Genomic DNA, 23,116 nt, shown 5'->3' on the forward strand with positions numbered 1-23,116 from the left:
AGTTCTGTAGCTAGAACTTGGCTTGACATGCTACCGCGTGTCTAGATACTATAATGTAATGTTACTAAAAAATTGTTAACCTTCGATTTACTTCAGTGGTGTACACTAATGTGTGATAGCAATTATAGTTCAATAACTAATAATCTACATACTAATTGTAAACGCGTGAAAATAACTGATAACATATATTATTCAGTCAATTTAATCAGTTAACTAATAAATTGCATGTTAATGATTATTTTATTACCTTATCATATACATAGAATAAAGATTAGATAGAATAGACACTCGTTGGTAATAGTTGTATTGCAACACTAGCGCTCCCGGTGTTTGTCGTCAATATTAAGCTTGTAAAAAAATGCAAAAAAAGTGATTTGCATTTCGCGGATCGAACCCTCTCTCACTACATCAACCTGGGTACTTAACTACGAGATTATCCCACTAGGCCACAGTGTTGATATACATAATCATAAGGAAATTAACACTTTAAAGAATTAATTATTATTAATATTTTAAAAAAAAATACAATTTATACAATTTATGTTAATAATATAAAATATCTTTTGCTGAAAAAACAATTATGAATAATATTATAATATAAATATCAATGTAGGTACATAATATTATCAATTTATATTATAAATATTAATTGGTAAATTGGTATCTACTATGTATAATGTAATATGTTTGTAGGTCATATAAAGTAAATAATTAGTATGAATTAAAATTAAATAATTATATAAGTAAATATGTCATACAATATATTTTCACAAATACTAAAATATGAAAATGCATCAAGTTTTATTACTTTTTATTTTTGTTGCCCTTGTGTTTTAAGTAATAATTAAAAGCTAAAATGTTTGTGAATACACTTTTATCAAAATGTTTATCAATACCTTTTAGTATTTTATTAGTATTTTTACAAAAATTAAATAACACAAATGTATAAATTTGCATTTAATTATTTCTTTTAATTCGTGAATGGGACATTTAAAATAACTAAAATCAGTATTCATTTCAATTAAAAAATTTAATTTTGTCCAATTTGTTTTTGATGACATATTTTTGAAATAACATTAGAATAAATACAGAGCATATCTTTCATTAAATTTATAAATTCTAATGATGGATCTGTTAAGTTTTTTGATGTATAAGCTCTACAATTAATTAATGGATTAGTCCTCTTGCCACAAATCAATATATTTTTACAAATCCTACACTGTTTGACAATTTTAATAACGGATCGTGATAAATACCCAGTCACATAGCCAATTGTCATATCACCAATATGGGTAGTTGAATTATAAATATTATGCTCAAATACTGGTAATGTGAATGCATTTTCATTTTTATAATATGTGTTAATAGATATAATGTTTTCATCAACCATCAGAAATTGTTTTAAATTATCTAAGACATCCCCTGTTTCATTAATTTCACAATTTCCAATTGACTTGATTGACGAAAAGTTATTTATTAATAAAGTTTTAAAGGAACTAACGAATTGAATGGGTGTTGGATTGATGTTTCTAACTCCGTGGCTTCTTATTGCTCCAAAGGTACACTCTAGAGGATCTTGATTTATATTCCTTAATGACAAAAATTTAAATGTTGTGTTTACCTTACCCCAAATATACTTTAAAGATTGTAAAGTAATGATCCAATTTTTGACACATGGAGGAGTACTTATTTTGCCATCTTTAGCCACAAACTTCATAGAATTGAAAACATCTATAGCTTCATTCCAAAATTCAATATGAATAGAGGACTTTGTTATTGCACATCGTAGAATTTTGCCCTTATCTGGTTTTACACTGGAACCATTAACCGAATCGAAAACTTGATCCATAAAGTGTAAAAACTCTGATGTTCCCTTTGCACCACTTAAAATATTATTTGGAGCTGAAAAAAATATGAGTACCTAATGAATTAATTGTTTCTAAATAATATAAATATTAAACTAAATAATTTTTCATACCATAATTTACAAGAAGTCTTAATGTGGATGCAACACGCTGACTGAACACCTGTGCTGCGATAGAAACCTTCATTTTTTTCATTTTATTTATATAAATGTGCTCATCTCTTAATGTAGGTAAAGATCGTAAGCCATGAACTTCATTTTTTTTATCAAACTCATAAAGAGTTTCAACATCTTTCCACGACGCTGTATGACTCTCGCCCCTATATGTAAACTGAACATTTTTTGTTAACATGTTGTTTCTAATGCACTTCAGTAAGTGAGGTGGATCAAACACAGGCACTACTTCCACATCTTCAATAAGAAAGCCTAAGTATTGATTTTCAATATTTTGACTCAAACAGTATTTGTTGGTTTCTTCTTTAAGTCTTCTTATAGCAGCAACATTTGTAGCACCTTGGTCACAAACTGTAGCAATGATTTGCAAACCAGTTGTTAATAAAGATGAAATTACCTGTTTTATATACATTACTAAATGATCAGTTTTTGTAGTACCATTACAAAAATAATAGGCAATGGGTTGTTTCCATTTCTTTTTGATACCTCGTAACATGAAAACGAGAACATGGTCGGAAAAATATGTCATTGTTGAATCTTCATTGTTTTCAAATCCAAAAATAATATCGTTTGTTCTGTCATAAGTTAATCCCGGTTCTAAAGCCATTTCATCAAACAGAAGAACACAGGATTTATCAATTTTTTTTAATCTATTCACTTGATGTTTTAAATTTTCAATTATATGTACATTAATTCCTGGGTGAAATGGTACTTTATTTAATAACGTGGACAATGTTTTGCGAGATGGTAGAGAAAATATAGTTGATAAAAATCTGTATCCCTTTGGTGATGTCTTATACAAAGATAATGCCAAAATTTTGTCACTGATATTATATCTTCTCCCTTTCAGCTTTCTTCTTTGACATTTAACCTGTGACTTAAGAAACTGGATTGTTGTAGCATTTAACTTATCAGAAAACTGTTCAAAATCTTTTCTGTTAGCAAGTGACTTGGGCAATTTCAAACGATTTTTTAATTGAACGTTTGACTTATTCATTCTGTTGGTCTTCTTTTGTAATTTTAAAGCTTCTACATAAAATTTTCTTGCTTGTGGACACACATTTTTTTGTTTAGTATAACCAGATTTTAGTAAAAAAGAAGTCTTATTATTTGTAAGTTGAAAAGAAGCATTTGAATTGGGAGTGTTTGTTGAGTTTGATGTATCATCTATTTTCTTTTCTTTCATACACACTTCAAGAGCAGCTTTTAAAACAAAGAAGGTATTTAATTTAAAACAAAAATAATTTTTAATAAAGATAATAATTGAATCTAAGATTTTTGAACATAGAAACACAAATTAAATAACACAAACATTTAATACCTACTACACACATTTTTTATAACAAAGGATATTATATATTGCTCTAAGTATTATTTTGAGCTTGAAACATAATGCATCTTTCACAAACATATACATGCAACACATAATGCTTTTATTTTAGGTACCTACTTAATTTAAGAAAAAAATAATTTTTAATTAAGATACTAAATAAATCTAAGATTTTTGAACATAGAAACACAAATTAAATAACACAAACATTTAATACATACTACACACATTTTTTATAACAAAGGATATTATATACTGCTCAGTGCTCTAAGTATTATTTTGAGCTTGAAACATAATCCATCTTTCACAAACATATACATGCAACACATAATGTTTATGTTTTAAGTACTTGGTAGATTTAATGTAGGTAGAGATCGGCATTTTAATCGTTTAGTTCCTGGACTTTTACAAGATGACTCAAAGTGTTGTTCGCAAATTAAATAACTTTTATATATATATTCATGTGACTTATTGAACAATTCTATGTTACCTGTTCTTTGCACCCATATACTTAAATCTTCAGGTGATTTATAAGGAAATCGATGCTTTGGTATTTCTTTATTACTCTTACATCCTTTAACAACACAGTTTTTAGAAGGCATATTGGAAATAAAAAATCGTAATTAAATATCGTTAAACAGATGTTATTCGTTATTCTCTATATTAAATGTTCGGTGTTCGTAAACTTTTAATAGGTAGTAACTAGTAAGTACTTAACAAATAAGTATTTGAATGTTCAAAATAATTTTGGCGGGAACATAATATTATGAATATAATATGATAAGAACAATGCGCGCGAGTGGCGCGACTGGTGTCTGTCACCCATAACTAATTAACGTAGTCCGTATTTATATCAATGAGTGCACACCCCCTGATCATATACTGATTTACATCGTTTAAAACAATTACAACAATGTATCGATTCACATATTGTAGAAAAGCAGAAAAAGTTGGTTTCATATCAGTCAACTTTTGATACCGTATATTCATTAATTAGAGCAGACATCAATATTCTACCATCATCTTGTCAGCAAAATGATTTTACTAATCAGTATATTCAAAATTTTGACTTTAGCATGTGTTGTATACAGAACGATGATTCTTGTTTTATATATGAAATACTTCAATTCCACAATAATTCACTATCAGATATGATATTATATGATTTAATGACGATTTAAAATAAAATTTGTATTGAACTTTATACCATTATAATTGTTATAATTACTCTAAGAATTGATTTCAATATTATAGTAAAAGAATAAGATTAATTAATTTTATCAATTTTAATAATTTTATTAAATGTCATAATTTATACTACCAATAAAAAGTTTTTACATAATAATATATTTGCATTTTTATTTTTTACTGTTTTTTACAATCTTCCGTTTTGGATCCGATGAACATCGATTTAAAATTGTGCGAATAAGTTCATTTATTTTGATCGATATTTCGTTATCAGCAGGATAGTTATTGCTAGTATACAACTTCACACTAGCTTCAGAATGTTTCCATCTATTATAAAAAATCATTATTTAATAATATTCGTAATATGTTTTATTATTTAATCATGTTATAGTTAAATATCAACGATAAATCCTCAATCTTATTATTTTAATTAGAATTTAAAAATTTATTTGTGTTTAATAATAATAGGTAACGGTCAAATTAAAAAAATAATCTGGTGATCAATAAATGATTGTATCGCTGTTGTTTAACTATAGTTTAGTGATGGTAACATGTTATCATTTTTGATAACTGTTATAATCTGTTACTGTTACTATCAAAATAACAGTTAAAATAACAGTTACTGTTATTTTTCATTAATTGCAATATAATATTATATTTCGCCGAACATTAATATCATAATTTTTATATTGTAATTTATTAAACATATTTACTTTTAATATAAGGCTGTAAAGTAAGGTTTTGCTAATTTCGAGATATTTATTTTCATTAATTGATATAAAAAATATTGTTACATTTCTTATAAAAATAAATAAAGAATATATTATATTATTATATTTTTTACTATCAATAAATGAAAATAAATATCTCAAAATTAGCAAAACCTTGGTTTACAGCCTTATATTAAAAGTAAAATAGTTATTAAAATATTGTATAATGGCATTGATACATGACTTTTTTAACCATATATTTGTTATTGTTATTATAGTATATTATTAATGTACCAAGTATTAAATTCATACTTAGTAATTAGTGTATTTCAATTCAAAATTATTTTAATCTGTATTATTGTTTTAATTATTTAATACATAACCTATGTTACATTATTCTATACTGTTATATCTGCAATTAAATTATATTATAAGTTATAACCATTAAATATATGACATTTATTTAAGAATTAATATGTTCTGAGTTTTTTATTTCTACTAAATTATTACTGGAGTTCTAGATCAACTTATACTTTATAGCAATATACGAAAGTGTTAGGACATGTCAGTACAAGTAAGGTATTGCATTATTCCAATACATCAATCTCCCTCTTACTCTTATACAAAATAATAAATATCATTCACTAATCTTCTAGTGTTTGGATAATTAAGTACTTTTGTCGTATAATAAATTCATTCTACTTAAGGTTTCATACTTAACTTAATTTTAAATTTTACAATTTATATATAAAATTAATAATAATCATGGATAGGAGAAGCAGCTCAGTGTGGTCTTATTTTACAATTAAAGACAACATTAATGCAAAGTGTGATATATGCCATAAAGATTATTCATATAAGTCGACATTAACTAATCTTAAAAAACATTTATCTAATCGACATTTCATTTTCTTAAAACAAGAACAAAGTTTAAATGAAGTAAGTAAAGTTACAAATTAATATCACATTAAAACAACTTAGTTTTTAATTTTTCAATTTAATTGATTATTTCTAATATTATTAAAACTCTAGACTCAACCCAGAATTGATACAAGTGATATTGATAACCCTCCCACTATTATACATTCGGTAAATTCTACCTCCACATCATTGCAATCAATTAGCTCTGTACCTGGAACTTCTCAACAAACTTTATTAACTGATCCAGCTCCATCAAATTTAAATGTTTTTTCTGAAATTCGAACTGGTCAATCTCAAATGCAAGCTGAAAATAATTTAAAAGCCCATAAGCGTAAGCAATTGTCTATAGCTTCTTATATACCTAAAAAAATGACAGTTAATATGAAAAAAGAAATAGATCAATCTCTTTTAAAATTATTTACAAAAGATTACCAGCCTTTTAAAATAGTAGAGGACGAAGGCTTTAAAAACTTTGTCAAAATGTTAAACCCTAATTATACACTTCCAAATCGCCATTCTATTTCAAAAGAGTATATTCCAGCTTCATATGAAAAATGTTTAAATGAAATGAAAGTATTAGTATTAAAAGAAGCTGAATATGTTTGTTTAACGACTGATTGTTGGACATCTCGTAATAATGAGAGCTTTATGGCCATCACCATACATTTTGTCGATTCAAATTTTTTACTTAAGTCAGTTCTCATAAGTTGTTCTCCATTTAATGATAGCCATACTAGTAATAATTTGAGTGAACAAATAAAAAAAAGTATTGAGGAATGGAATCTTGAAGGGAAGATAGAATTGGCTGTCTCTGATAATGCTAATAACATAAAAAATGCACTAAATATATTAAAATTAAAACACTTAGGATGTTTCGCTCATACCTTAAATCTAGTTGTTCAATCGGCTCTCACTTTAGAAAATGATCTAATTGATAAAGTTAAGGCCATTGTTACTTATTTTCGAAAGAGTACAGTAGCAAATAATAAACTAAGGACATATCAAATAAATAATGGGATAAATGAACCAAAAAAATTGCTACAAGATGTTCAGACCAGGTGGAATGCAACATATTACATGTTAAATCGCTTTATAGAATTAAAAGATTCTATAAGAGGGACAATGGGCTTGCTTGATAAAGCACCTCAAAGTTTAAACTCCGATGAGTGGTCTTTAATAAAAGAATTATGCATTGTTCTTAGTCCGTTCGAAGAGGCTACTAAGGCAGTAAGTGGCGAATCATATATGACTGCATCTATAGTCATAGTATTGGCACAAGGGTTATTAAATACATGCAAAAAATTGTTGACAATGGAATTCAATAAAAGAACTTATATTATCATAAAAAAACTTATTGATAACATGGAAAATCGAGATGTTTGGAAAAATGTAGATAAAAGTAAGACACTATGTCGGTGTACTTTCTTAGATCCCCGTTTTAAAAATATTCCATTCAGCAATAATCCTACATTATCTGAAACAACAAAAAATGATGTGACAGAAAAAATATCAAATATTATATGCTTAGAAAGATCTAATCAAATTAATTATGGAGAGGATCAAGACCAACCTCAATATATTAGTGTAGACACTACATCAAATGCTTTATCAATTTGGGATACTATAGATACTAGTGTAGCAAAATTAGTACCTTCAGGGACCTCAAAGTCACGGGCAATAATTGAAGTCCAAAGATACTTAGAAGATGGTATGTTAAATAGAAATTTAGATCCACTTAAATGGTGGAAAGATCATAAATATAACTATCCATTTTTACATATTTTGGCTAAAAAGACATTATGTTGCCTTGGGACTTCAGTTCCTTGTGAGCGCATTTTCTCAAAAGCAGGACTTATATTAAATGATCGTCGCTGTCGTTTGAAAAACGACAAAGTAGAAATGTTATTATTTTTAAATTATAATTCAATGTGAAATTATAATATTTATCTTATTTTATACTTAGAATATTATTCAACTCAAAAATAAAATAAAATATGTAAGTTATTTTATATTATCCAACACCGAAGTTTCATTTGTTTTTGTTTATATAATTATGTTTTATGTTATTTAATATTGTTTATTCTAATGCTATTAATCTTAATTTATATTTATGAATATTATTCCATTAAAAAAAATTATAATAAGTAGTTAGTTATTTTATATGTTTGGCTACCTAGGTATTAGATATTAGCCAACACCAAAGTTTCATTTGTTTTTGTTTATATAATTATGTTTTATGTTATTTAATATTGTTTATTCTAATGCTATTAATCTTAATTTATATTTATGAATATTATTCCATTAAAAAAAATTATAATAAGTAGTTAGTTATTTTATATGTTTGGCTACCTAGGTATTAGATATTAGCCAACACCAAAGTTTCATTTGTTTTTGTTTATATAATTATGTTTTATGTTATTTAATATTGTTTATTCTAATGCTATTAATCTTAATTTATATTTATGAATATTATTCCATTAAAAAAAATTATAATAAGTAGTTAGTTATTTTATATGTTTGGCTACCTAGGTATTAGATATTAGCCAACACCAAAGTTTCATTTGTTTTTGTATTTGTTTATATAATTATGTTTTATGTTATTTAATATTGCTTATTTTAATGTTATTTAATAATTTATACAATAATTATATAGTTGATATACTCACATTATGTAAATACTTAATGATTTAGAACATTTGGGTAGTGGGTACATATTATTATAAAAGTAGTAGCAGTGATAACACTATTCAGTATTCATTTATACTTTATAGCCAAATTACCAAATAATAAAATAACAATAACAGTTAAAGTTAAACGGTAACTTTACTGTTACTACTAACAAGTAACATTAGTAACAACTTTGTTAAAATTATATGCTGTTATTATCAATGTTCAAAGAACAAATATCAGGGTGATAACATTTACAAAAATAAATATTAGTAACTGTTATTTTTTCCATTGAGTAACAGCCTGTTATTGCTACTCGTTGGACAACTGTTATAAATCACAGTTCCTGTTATTTGTGACCATCACTACTATAGTTCATCATTTAATCATTGGTTTTTTTTATTATGGTTTTTACCTTTCAAGTGACGGAATGTCCTTTATAACACTAGTTTTATAATGTTGGATGACGTAGTAGTCATCGCATTTTGGCGCTACTGGACACCGAATCGTATACGTGTAATTTCCTTCCGTCAATGTTATTGAGTTTGAAACGTTATCAAAAATATTTCCTTTCGAAATTACACTAGCTAAGACATCCTTGTACGTCTCTATTGATTCTGTTCGCTGCTATACATTCATATATATTTATATTAAAAATGAATGTGTGGTGTGTGTGTGTGTGTGTATACAGATTTGTAAGGTTGTGGTATCATATGGTGTGATCATAGTTTTACCTAATCTATAAAATAACTGTGGTAGCGTTGTAATATGGCGTGATCATAGTTTTACCTATTCTATAAAAAAATTACTGTAGTCAAAGTTTAATATAGCGTGATCATATTTTTACCTAATCTATAAAAAATATCTGTGATCAAAGTGTAATATGGCGTGATCACATATCACACCACTGGATCAGACTATAAATCTGGTTCATAATCATTCAATGTTTTTAGACTTATAGTCATTTACAAAGTGCTCTTGAGTAGGTTATAGTCTATTATCCTTAGTCTTTCAGTACTTGTGTAAGTCGCTGACTTTATTACAACACTATCATCAAGCAAGGTTTTTGATATTAGTTAAGTTTTATTAATAATTAATCTAAATTAAATACAATATTAATTTGAAGAAACAGTTTGATTCTTAATTCATTTTAATTGATAAACTAAAACCTACTTATTCAACGCAACAACATGGACCGAGGTATTCATCAAACTATGCAGCAAAACAATAAGTAAGATAAAATACAAATATAATTAATTATAAATAAATATGTTTTAATAATTTACAAAATGTCAGTGAAATAAAAAATCAGATGAATAATGAAATATTTAAAATATAAATTAATACATACGTATAATATGAAAATATAAATAAAATGAATAAAATATAAAAAAATAAAATTGGTTGAATTCAAATTCAATATTTAATATATATAATAAAAGTTGTAAAACACGATCAGATTAAAAAATATATGATATAAAATCAAAGTTAAAAATTATTTTTTATTTGAATATTGTTTATATCATTATAGATTAATTAAGCTGCTAGTGAATCGGTTAGTCTTAATGAACAAATATAAAAGATATGATCGTATTTATTTATATATTTTTTAAAAATAATAAGTTATGTGTCTATAAAATATTTATATTATTGATTATAAATAAATATGTTTTAATAATTTACAAAATTTCAGTGAAATAAAAATCAAAATTAATTATGAAATATAAATAAAATGAATAAAATATAAAAAAATAAAATTGGTTGAATTCAAATTCAATATTTATATATATATATAATTATATATATATTATATAATAAAAGTTAATAATATGACTTATTAAAGTATGGCATAGTAAAACACGATCAGATTTAAAAATATATGATATAAAATCAAAATTGAAAATTATTATTTTATTTGAATATTGTTTATATCATTATAGATTAATTAAGCTGCATGGTGAATCTGCTAGTCTTAGTGAATAAAATATAAAAGATATGATTGTTTTTATTTTTTTATATATTTTTTAAAAATAATAAGTTATGTGGCTATAAAATATTTATATTATTGATTATAAAAAAAATATGTTTTAATATTTTACAAAATTTCAGTGAAATAAAAAATCAGATGAATAATGAAATATTTAATATCAAATAAATTCATATTACGCATAAATAAAAAAAATAAATCAATAAAATATATAAAGTACATTCAATAATCTAAATTTTATATAAAATAAAAAATATGAAATCAGTATTTTATTTTTATTAAAATATATTTTAGTAACATAGATAAAAATAATACTATGATACTATTAATTGATGTTGTTTAATTACAGGCAAAAACCAAAGAATAAAATAATTATCATTGATTTTGAATTCAGCAACTATCAACGTACAGATTTAATACTTATTTCTGCAGCTATATCACAGACTCACGTAAAATCTGAAATTATTCGTCTACGAGGTCGACCTTTAATAATATCACCTGATGGAAGAATAAGATTAATGAATAATTATTCATATACAAAAACTAGAGATTTGCTACTAAAAATTTTTGAAAAGAAACCAGATCAGCTTCAAGTTATATTAAACGAATTACATTTTGCTATGAAATCAAAAACGTCGAACCTAACTATAAGCTTTTTAAAAAACTATCTTGATTTTAATAATCAAAATGCAATTATTTTACTATGGAATGGTAATTCAGATAAAAATATTTTACAAAGATTAGGTTTTAATACAAATATAATGTTGAATATGACTGCATACGATACTGATAATAATAGAGTATTTTATTTAAAATTAATTAATTTTAAAAGTAATGAAATTATATTAAACCATAAATTAGGTTATATAATTAAAAATGGTAGATTTTTATCGTTGAAGGAAACTCATGATTCAATTTGTAATCAAAACCATGATATAACTTATATACACGACGCAGTTAGTGATGTAAAATTAACGAAATGTATTTTCAACTATTTATGTATAAAAAACAATTATCAGTTTATATTAAGTAAAATAATAAAATAATATAAGTTCTTACAAAATACTAATAGTTCGCAATTAGTAACACGGTAATATTTTAAAAATTAACCTCGATCGTTCAATGGTCAACGCTATCGATTGTAATAATAGTAAATAATGACTTAACAAGCATAAATGATTAATACGTTTTTTTTTTATTTAGTAATATTAATTTATTTATTGTTATTTAATGGTAAATTTTATATTATTATTATTATTATTTATTTATTTTTAATTACAGTAAAATACAACGAAATGTAATATCAAAAAGAACACATATGAACGTAATTGGAGGCGGACTTATTCAATTAAATCGGTTTAAAAAATGTTCAAAAACGTTTGTTTTAAAAAACGATTATAATTTCATAGACTTTAATCAATTTTTTGACTACGGTTTTAAAATGATTATTTGTAAATTAAAAAAAAATGACAACAAACTAGTATTAAATTTAACTTATATCTCGACGTGTTTATGTACATGTGTTAACACAGGAACACCGAGATATTTCATTTAAAACAGTGAATGTGTTGGCATATACAAATTCAAATTTCGAAAATTTATTAAAAAAAATGTTAGATAAAATTAACAAAGAGGAAAGTAATTTTGTAACTAAAGGAAGTGGTTGGAGTTTATATTCAATTGATGCATTACAATTAAGAATCAATATTGTAAACCCTTTAACCGGATCTTCTTATGTAATTTTACCAGACTGATGTAAAATTGATATAGTATTCAATTAAAATAATAATATTAATTAAATAAAATATAGGATAAATACAATTTAAAGAAAAAAAAAAACAAAAAACAAAAAACGTTATTTATTCATTATTTTTATTTTTATTACTAAAATGCATGTTTAAACAATTAGCTAAACAGTATAACATTTAATTTTTCTGAATGAACAAACCTAGAATAATTGTTGATAAACCAAATATTTGTTCAAAACCTATAATTCCAAATTAGAAAATCATATTGAAAATCTGAGTGAACTCTATTTTAGAAATTTAATTAGGTTTTCCATCTGCTTTTAAATGAGCTCGTGAAGTTTTTAAAATGTAATAAGATTCCATATCTTGTAGAGTTGTATTTTTTGGTTCTTTCTCACATAGTAAAGACCATAGTCCTTCAGTCCATGGATAGTATATATTAAATAACTGTAAATTACCATGACTAATAGCGTTTTCCACCTTGCCGAACTCGCACTGTGCCAGTTTCCACCGTCAATGTGCGAGTTTTTCGGTGTTATCACAACTACCAACATTTTACTACTAGATGTGGAACACGAAAAATTATTATCTTGCTACACTCGTAATTATTGATAACAATTATATTTTATACAAATTACAAAACAAATTTTCATTTTTCAATTACGTTGGCCGTTCTTTTTGCTTTTCAGTTTTCTTTGTTCTAAATTGTATAGAAAAGAAGGTGCTATACTGTAATAGTGTAATACTGTATAGTCTACACTATACCGGCTATCCCTGTACCTACTTGCGTATTTACTATTTTGTTGTTGAGTTGTTCAGTCTTCAGTGTCTTCACTCTTCATAGGTAGTTCAAAAATGTCTTACCAATTTATTAAGTTTGCCATTACTGAAAATAGACCGGTTAGACCAGAAGAAATACTTTGTGACGTACTGGATGAAGGTAAATTAATAGTTATTCAGTAATAAAATTAGTTATAAGTCAAACTATTAAGGTACATTTTCATATTTAACAAAAATCAAATGATCATTCTCAAGTTTATTTTTTACATGTTCCATATAAAAGAACAATAATAATAATATAGGTATCTTATTGATTTATTTTATAGATGGTATAGAGTCTCAGATATATGTTACTAAAAACCAACTGATTGAAAATGGGATTTCAATACCTGAAATACCAGATATTTATAATACAAGTAAGCATTTTTGTACATAATTTCTGTAGTTACTATACATATAGTTTGTATATTTTTCATGTCGGATTGATATGACATTGTTTTTTGTATTTATATATCATAAGTGTATATTGTATAATTGGCAGTCTCTTTTTGGACAGTTTCTTGGGACTAGTGTATATGAACCATTCATATGGTAAAAAAATATCATTAAGTATGCCCTCCCCCTGAGTATGTATACCGCATACATTGGAAGCATACATTTTCTTCATAAATTAAACAATTTTTCATCATAACGTAAATCTATTCATGAATTTATGATATTGACTTATCCATCACATAGGTACCTATACATTTTAGTCATTTGGTAAGATATTTAATGTATAAACAAGTACATTATACTTAATAATATTTTATTTTAGTCTTGTTTAAAATGATTCTAGTCTTGAAATCAATTATCTAATTACAGTTAAGTGTATGCAATTAAATGCTATTGAGTTATGTAAAGATACTTATAAAAAGTTCTTGATCAAGAGTTAATATTATCTATATACATTTATTTTTTAGGTTGGTCTGATGGTGCTACTTCTTTCATGTTGGAGAAGTATGCTGAGTATTTACCAAAAGTGGGACCATTGAAACTTTTCCTAAAAAAAAAAAGATCTTTGGCAACAAATATCTGTTGATTTAATAAATGAGCTAAATGTAACAAAAAATGCAATTCAAGTTGAAAATCGATACAAAACAATTATAAAAAGAAAAAAAAATGCCATTGATCATAACAATATTTCAGGAAATTCTCGCATTGATGTACCATTTGAAAAAGAAATAAAATCTATAACTGCACTTGACGATAGTATCGAACCAAAGGTTCTTAGAAACAGTAATATTGTAAAAAGACGTATTCCAGATAGGGTTACCATATTTTATTTGGCAAAAACCGGGACAAATTTTTTTTCACTTTTTTTTTATTGATTTTCTGACACAAATAATAATATAATAATAATAATATCTTAATTCGTGTTTTCTGATTATACAATATAATTTGTAAAACATATAAGATATATAGGTAGATAATAATATTTGAAGCTTTAAAATTTAAAAAATATATAATAAAATATTATAAAATGTTTAATTTGTGCCCGATGTGTGTTCCGTCGGCAAAAAAGTCTGAGTTGTTTGATACTTGGCTGAACTATGCACTTTTTGAAGTAATGTTTTGTTGGCAAGTATTGACTCGTAAAATTGACAACAAGACATGTTATCAAAACTTGTTATGATCATTAATGAAGCCTCAACTGTACTTATATTTAATTTAATTCGTGATTTTATCCATGTGCTATTCATTAATGAAAACACGCGTTCCACTGCTGCATTTGAATCAGGTAACGAGAAAGAAAATTCAACAACTATTAATAGACAATCAATTGTTATATTAAGTTCTTTAAAATATTTAAATGCAGATAACCAACGTTCTTTAAATGATAATATGTTATGCCATTCTTCACTTTGTTCTTTGAAATATTTTGACATTTTGAATTGATCAAAAAAATTATTTTCGTCAATAAAAATCGTATTACAAGTTTTAGTTAAAAATCGTATTGAATTCTTTTCATTACTGCAAGTGGAAAATAATTTAAAAATAGAATTTTTCAATTACTCAACTTGTTATTTAATAACTAAACCTTGTATATTTGTTCATAATTATTATCTTAGATATTTCTTGTTACTTTTTTGATTTTTCCATCAAATGTCTAATAAAAAGCACACATATAATTTATTAAAGTCTTATTCCGGGACAATATGCTGTCCCGAAGCATATTATCGGGACACCGGGACGTCATACTCAAAACCGGTACTGTCCCGGCCAAACCGGGACGTATGGCAACCCTAATTCCAGATGAGATATGTAAAAAAAAAGAAGTAAAAAGGTCAAAAACAGATATGGCAGAAGTTTTTTTACAAATACAACGAGAAAAAGAGGAAGCTAAAGAAAGAAGACACAAAGAAAAGATGTCACTAATCGAAAAAATACTATCTGCAGGTAATTCAATTTTATAAAAAAAAAACTCAAAGTAATAGGTACCTATTTAATTAATATTTAGGTCATATTATATACTTACCTATCAAAATTATTTAATGAAGATTTAAAAAAAAATGTTTATTACTTATTAAGTTTTTTATACGATATAAAAAAGTTATGTAACGTAAAGTGCATAATTTACTGTTTTTCATTATGATTTTATACTTAATATAATGTTTAATATATACATTTAAAATAGTTCCAAGCTAGTCAATTAAAATTGTCTATGTTATTACTTATTTTTATCATAAAAAAAAAAAAAAAAAATGAATGTATTATGAAATATAAAAAGACTGAATGTTATTTAAGTTGTATATGATGTTTGTTATTTGTTTAAATTTTAAAAAATACAAGGACTGATTTGTGTTATATTGTCTTCTAGTTATTTAAGTATAATAAATATTCTTTTAAATTATTTCTTTTTGATTCTCCTGCTAGTTTCAGTTGTACATCAGTAACTGTTATGTCTTGTACGTATTCGTCGGTCATAATAACTTCCTCATTATCATATTCATTATAATTAATTAAATCATCGTTATAAATGCATAAATTATGCATAACACAACAGCAAATAATGAATTTTGTTATTTTATTAACCTCATGCATGTCAATTTGAGTCAACTGGCGAAATCTTCCTTTTAACAACCCAAAAGTATTTTCAATTTTCACTCTAGTGGCACTGAATTTTTTGTTAAAATGTTTTTGTGATTCTGTGAAATGTCCAATATTTCTGTAAGGTGTAATGAGCCACTGTCTTAAAGGATAGGCTCCATCTCCCAATAGGTAATATTTTTCATTGCACAACCTTGGAAGCCAATCAAGAACTCCTGATAATTTAAGAACACGGGCGTCATGGATTTTACCAGGAGGTCCAGTGAAGGCATCTAAAAAGCGCTTTTTACTGTCACATATTCCCTGTAAGGTAATTGCTGGTATATCATGGCGATTAACATAAGTAGATTTTACTTTATGTTTTGGTGTTCTAATTGTTATTGATGTGCTATCGATACAACCCAGTGCATGAGGAATAAGAGCTATCTTGAAGTTAAAACAAATATTAATGTTATAATTAAACTGTTATAATATGCAATAATGCAAACTAAATTTTTAGTAATATTTATTATTTACCTACCATTTTAAAGTCTTTAGCCACTGATTCTTTTTCAGCATCAGATTTTGGCATTTTAATTATACTTGGAGCAATTTTTATCAGAAATTCCATTACTCGGTCATTAATCCTAAATTGTGACGATAAGGATAATCCGAACCGGCTAGCAACATCACGCAAATCACATTTATTAGATGCAAACCTGATTTAAATTTTAATCATTAGGTACTAAAATAATGATTATTTGGTACCTATTATATTTTATATTTTATTATAAATGAATAAAGACCTACCATAAAAATGATAAAACATGTAGTTCAGCACTCCTAGCTGTGACCATTGCTTGATCAGATTTAGGATAAAATGGTGAGCTTTTGAACATACTGATAATAAGTATTGTGGTTGACCTATTCATCCTAAAATGTTTTTTGAACTGCAATTCATCAATATTATTATAAGTATTGTTTTGAAGTTTTTTTCTTCAAAGTAATATTGCTCATAAGTTTTAGATGAAGAACTATTCAATTTTACCGAGCAACCTAAATTATAGAATTTTTTTTTTTCATATTTTGAGGAAAAATATCAGTGTTGAAAAATACAAAATATGAAAAAAAATTCTGAAATTTAGGCTGCCTGGTAAAATAGAAATCTACTGATGAAGTAAATATTTATATGTATTATATGATACACCTTCTAAATATTCACATTTATAATATTCATATTTATATATTATATTATATTATATTATATTACTATTTATATTATATTATATTACTATTTATATATTATATTATATTATATTATAATAAATACTTCATTATCCGAATAATCTTTCACGATATCAAGGAAATTATTAATTTTTTGTATTTTTGTTTTGTAACTGGTCTTGGTCAATTCTTGAATCATTTCGTCATCGCTAGATGACGATGATGACAATAACTCCAAAATCATTTGTGCCTTTAATAATTTGTCCATTTTAAAGTAGTATGAAATACCTATTACCTATAATGACTAGTAGAATTGACGATTTCACGTTTTTAATTTTTATATTTTATCAGTAGTGATAACAACTGTTAACAAAAACCGTCTCAAAAAGCTCGTGCGCCAGTTCCGCACCGAGTGTCAAACACTGGGGCAGTTTTATAGATGGAACACATTACACTGAAATTGTGCAAAACTATAGTGGTAGATGGAACATGCAAATGGCACTCAGTGCGCCCGCAGTGCAATAGTGCAACTAGGTGGAAAACGCTATAAAAGTTACAGAGTGGCCTCCTATTTTATATGAATCACTGGCTTTATCATAATACATACCATATGATTTATCATATCGTTTTGATGTAGGACGTTTATTGAAAAAATTTGAAAATGATGAATTTAATTCGTTATCATTATCATCATCACTAACGTCTGAAGTTTCCGGTTTTATTTCATCAGCCGGTTGTGTATTCTTTTCTGTTTGGTTGCTCAATGGTTCTATTATTGGTTTAAATGCTTCACGAAAATAGTTGTCGGAATCTATGATACCACGTTTCATTTCCATTATTTTTCGTTTTATATTTTTTTTTGAGGTTATTAAATTTTCCAATAAAACTTTTTCTTTAATAATTTCAAAATAATAATGTGAATATAACTGTATCGTATGACTATTGACAACACAATGTATATAATTTCAGTTATACTTTATATTTTATATTTATACTTACATTTATTTTATTTTAATAAAAGTATGAAAACCACATCTATATCTTCCTTCATTCATTTCCCGAGTTTTATCAATAACCATAAACCCATAATCACTATGATTCCAATATAAATGGGAAATTTTCCGAAATTCAATGAAATCCATATCTGTAGACGAATGATCATTGAATGTATGTCGTAAATTTGTATCGTCTTGTTTTAGTATTATTAAAAAATTTGAGTTATCTCTTACTAACTGTTTTGGTATTTTAGAATATGTTTGTGCTAAATAAAATACTGAACTAGCACCTGAATGTCTACAAATTGAGAAGTATTCTCTGATTACTGACTGCGGACCACATATAACGTCATCAAAAATTATAATGGAATTTTTTTTAGTTAAGTTTGGTTTTATAACTTTATCAGCACTTGTAAAAATGAAAAAATTAGCACCTTTTATATCATCTATTATTTTTTTTAACAAAACATTTTTTTCTTGATTTGAGGTTTTAGAGTATAGATAAATATTTTCAAATCTTAACCCGTTTTCATAGGTAATTAAATTATACATTATCAGAGCCGCACCGAGCCATTTTTTATTCTGAGGCATAACTTTGGCAATGCGCCCCCCCCCCCTAGGTGGTATACACTCGCAGTTTTTAATATTTTTCAATAAAATAATAAGATCAGGAAAATCTGTAAAATTTTAATTAGATTTCGAGCAAAATAGAAATAATATTTTCAGGCACAAGTTTATAATTTTCAACTTTATATTATAGTTAAAACATCAATTCGAATTTTACAAATTTATAAGGTATTTCAAAATAATAATCAATAATAATAAAAAATAAAATAAAATAATAATTATTTATAACGATATTTTCCTTGCTTTTGTGTCGGCAAATTTGTCAATAACTTCTTCATAATCTAATTTACTAGCGATTTCTGTTTCTATTGAAAGTATGGCCATGCTTGATAATCTTTCCTGAACCATTGTGGATCTTAAGTAAGTTTTTATCAATTTAAGTTTGCTGAAACTCCTTTCACATGAAGCCGTTGTAACGGGCATTGAGAGAAAAATCCTTATAGCAATTTCAATATTTGGATACGATTCTTTAAGCTTATAATCATGAATCATTTGTAATAAATCCAAAAACGTTACTGATTCAATACTTGGCAAAATTGATAAAGCTGCATGTTTAAAATCTTTAATTTCTTCAACTATTTCCGCAGTGTTTATATCTTCATTATATTTCAGTCCTAGATCAGCAGCTGCTTTTTGCAAATCGTGTAGATTCATATTGGTTAATGAATGGCCGGAAAGGAATTCAAAATCGTTTGAAATTTCCATAATTTTTTCATACCGCCATGTCATCTGAGTAAGAAGAATATCTATTGAGTCTATAATGGTAATTCGAAAATTTTGTTCTGCAGAAATATTTATTACATCATCATCTGTTTCATAAAGTTCTAATCTTTTTCTTTTTTTTGTTCTCGATTCCTTTAAAGTTGTTGATATTTGTAACTCTTCTGCAACTTTTGTAGCATTTGTAAAATTGTCTTCCATAGTTATGTCGCGAATTTCCTGCAAATTATTTTTAAGCCCGAGTAGCAAATTGGAAGCTTTCTCCAACGATAAGCTTTTGTTTTGTAAAGCTTGATTAACACGATCTATACTACTTAAAATTTGATTCCAAATATTAAGTAAACAGAGAAAGTCAAAATTGATCAATTGAAGTAAATTTTTAGCTGTTGATTTTGTTTCCAAATTTAGCTCAGAGTTAGAAATATTTTTTAGTACCTTATATACATCTTTTATTTGGGAGTTCATGGCCTTAACAGCTTGTGCTTTTGAAGCCCATCTGGTATCTGAATCACCTTTCAATGAAATTTTTAATGTATCCATTAAAATTTTCCATCGAGTAGTTGATTTGACAAAAAACGTATATATTTTCTGAATCACATCGAAAAAAAATTGTACCTTAACATTAGCTGATGCTGCATGTACGCCACATAAGTTAAGGCAGTGAGCAGCGCATGGAATGTATGTGGCTAAATTGTTTTTATTTAATATGACTGCCTGAACACCATGGTATTTTCCTGACATGTTAGCTCCATTGTCATACCCCTGTCCCCGTAAATTTTGTACATCAAGTTCATCAGCTTTTAATTTTGATAATATTTCCATAGCCAATCCGTCCCCAGTTTTTTCCTCTGTGTTTATGAAATCTATAAAACTTTCTTCAACTGTAATTATTCCATTGTCAATATCAACATAACGAATCACTTCAGCCATTTGTTGATTATGTGACACGTCGGGAGTGCAGTCAAAACAACAAAGAAAAATATTTTGCTTTTTTTATTTTAGATAAAATTTTATTTCGAACTGTTTGTCCCAGCAAAGAGATAAATTCATTTTGTATTTTTGGAGATAGGTAACTGATAGCTCCCTTGTTATGATTTACAAGATGTTGTTTTAGTGTATTATCATACTTGCTAAGTAATTCTATTAAATTCAGAAAAATACCAGAATGTTTATTTCCTACTGTTGTGCTCGATCCTCTAAACCCTAAATTATTTTTTGTGCAAAATAAAATTGCATCTAAAATTATACGAAGTATATGACGCCATCGATCTTTTTCTAGCAAAATCGCTTTTTGTAATTCATCGTCAATGCATTGAGAGTTTTTTAACCTATTTTCAAGAGATTTCCATTGTAAGAAATGATTTCTATGATCAGTCGATTTCTCGTGATCTAAAATACGATTAATATTTTTCCAATCCGAAAAACCCTCGTTTGTACATGCAATACTTGCAGTTTTTAAGGTATTTGATTTAAATAAACAACATGGAAAACAGAATACTGCTTTACTATTTTTAGAATAAATCAACCAATTTCTGTCTATAACTTCATTGTTTGGTAAAGTTTTTTTAAACCAATAAGGAGAAAATCGACGACCACCGTCTGATACAGATTTACTAAAATCAGCATCTTTGCCTTGATCAGGTTCTTGCATTACAAGGTAAACTCTAACGCTATCCGTAATTGGGGGCCAAGAAGGTGGATCGTTACAATTTATAAGTTGAAAAAAAGTTTCAAAACTAGTCGAAGAAGATGTAGATTTATGAATATTGGATGAAATATCCTGAATTATTTCACTTGATTTTATTGTAACAGAATTAACACAAGTTTCAATTTCTTCACCTACTAATATTGGCGAATTATGAAATGAGTCATTTGAATCACCGGAATTTTCTTCTGAAATAAAGATTAATGGTTATTAATACTATTTATTTCTGAATAGATCTCAGTTTGACGAACGTACAACGGTTAACGCACAACAAGGAACAGACAACAGTAACAATTATTTAGTATTTACGATAGATGAATAATAATTACCAGGGGCGGCTCGTCAGGGGAGACTTTGAGACTGAGTCTCCCCCTTAAAAAAACCCAGTTACTTGTAAATAATAATTAATTAAAATAATAATGCATAAAAATATTTTTATTCGAATTGAAAATATAATATTATATAATTTATATCGTTTTCTTTGTTTATTATTATAAATTGAAAGCAACCAAGTCTAAAACCTTTAAATAGTTATTTTAATAGAAATGCTATTTTAGTTTTATCGATGACGGTGACGGTCGCCGTTACAGTGAAACTGCCGCCCGACAGTCTCAATCATAACATGTAAAATGGTACGGCCGGTTTGATGGATGGCCGGAGGGGGCAGGGAGAATAAGCTGCGTATTATAGACTCTATTGAGACTGGGTTCACGACAATAATTGCCGTACCACGCGCCGTTCTTAGTCGCTGTCATAATTTAATGCATTTTTATGATTTAATAACTATAACACGTTTACTACAGGGTTTTATACTATCTTCTATTTGATATTTGTTATATTTCTAATTATTTTAAAAATGCAAAAAGACAATATAATAGACATATTATTAACTAGTGGTTTTAATACCTTAACTTACGAACAAAAAAATCAAATTAAACTTAAAAATATTAACTAAATATGTAATACTATAATATTATTAGATTTTCAATAACAGGGTTTTTCTTGTTCGTTGTTGTACGTAGTTTATGTTAAATAATTTTAAGTCTCCCCAGAATATTAACTCACGAGCCGCTACTGATAATTACATACGATAATAATTGACTTATAGATAACATATTGTATAAAATCACCGAAATTGTAAAAATTGTTTAAATAATTATAAATACGAACTGCATCTTTTGGTACTACTTTGAAGAAATTCGGAGCAGCATTACAGTTTTACTACCTTAACTTTTAATTAGAAAACAAAAACTAACCTTTATTTTCTTGATATTCTTTCGAGTTTGACACTAATCCAACTGATTTTTCATTTGAACCAGAACCTCTAGAAAACCAGTCTTTCATTTTTTTTGACAGTTGTACGTCTTCATTTGCTTTTTTTTTTTTAATACTTCTATTCTCTGCTCC

The 23,116-nt window shown here is 26.2% G+C and overlaps 1 protein-coding gene and 1 pseudogene across 1 annotated transcript; one reads left to right on the forward strand and one right to left on the reverse strand.

Annotated features, from left to right (window-relative positions):
- Positions 1–13,284: 13,284 nt before the first annotated feature.
- On the forward strand, positions 13,285–15,825 carry LOC126549892 (uncharacterized; annotated as a pseudogene).
- Positions 15,826–16,225: 400 nt separating this feature from the next.
- On the reverse strand, positions 16,226–17,337 carry LOC114119472 (putative nuclease HARBI1). Its single transcript, XM_050200291.1, has 3 exons — positions 17,249–17,337; positions 16,980–17,157; positions 16,226–16,885 (listed from the first exon to the last, which is right to left on the reverse strand). The coding sequence occupies exons 1-3, from the start codon at positions 17,335–17,337 to the stop codon at positions 16,226–16,228; spliced, it is 927 nt and encodes a 308-aa protein (XP_050056248.1).
- Positions 17,338–23,116: the final 5,779 nt, after the last annotated feature.

Source organism: Aphis gossypii, chromosome 2 (assembly GCF_020184175.1).
Source record: "Aphis gossypii isolate Hap1 chromosome 2, ASM2018417v2, whole genome shotgun sequence".
Lineage (NCBI taxonomy): Eukaryota > Metazoa > Arthropoda > Insecta > Hemiptera > Aphididae > Aphis > Aphis gossypii.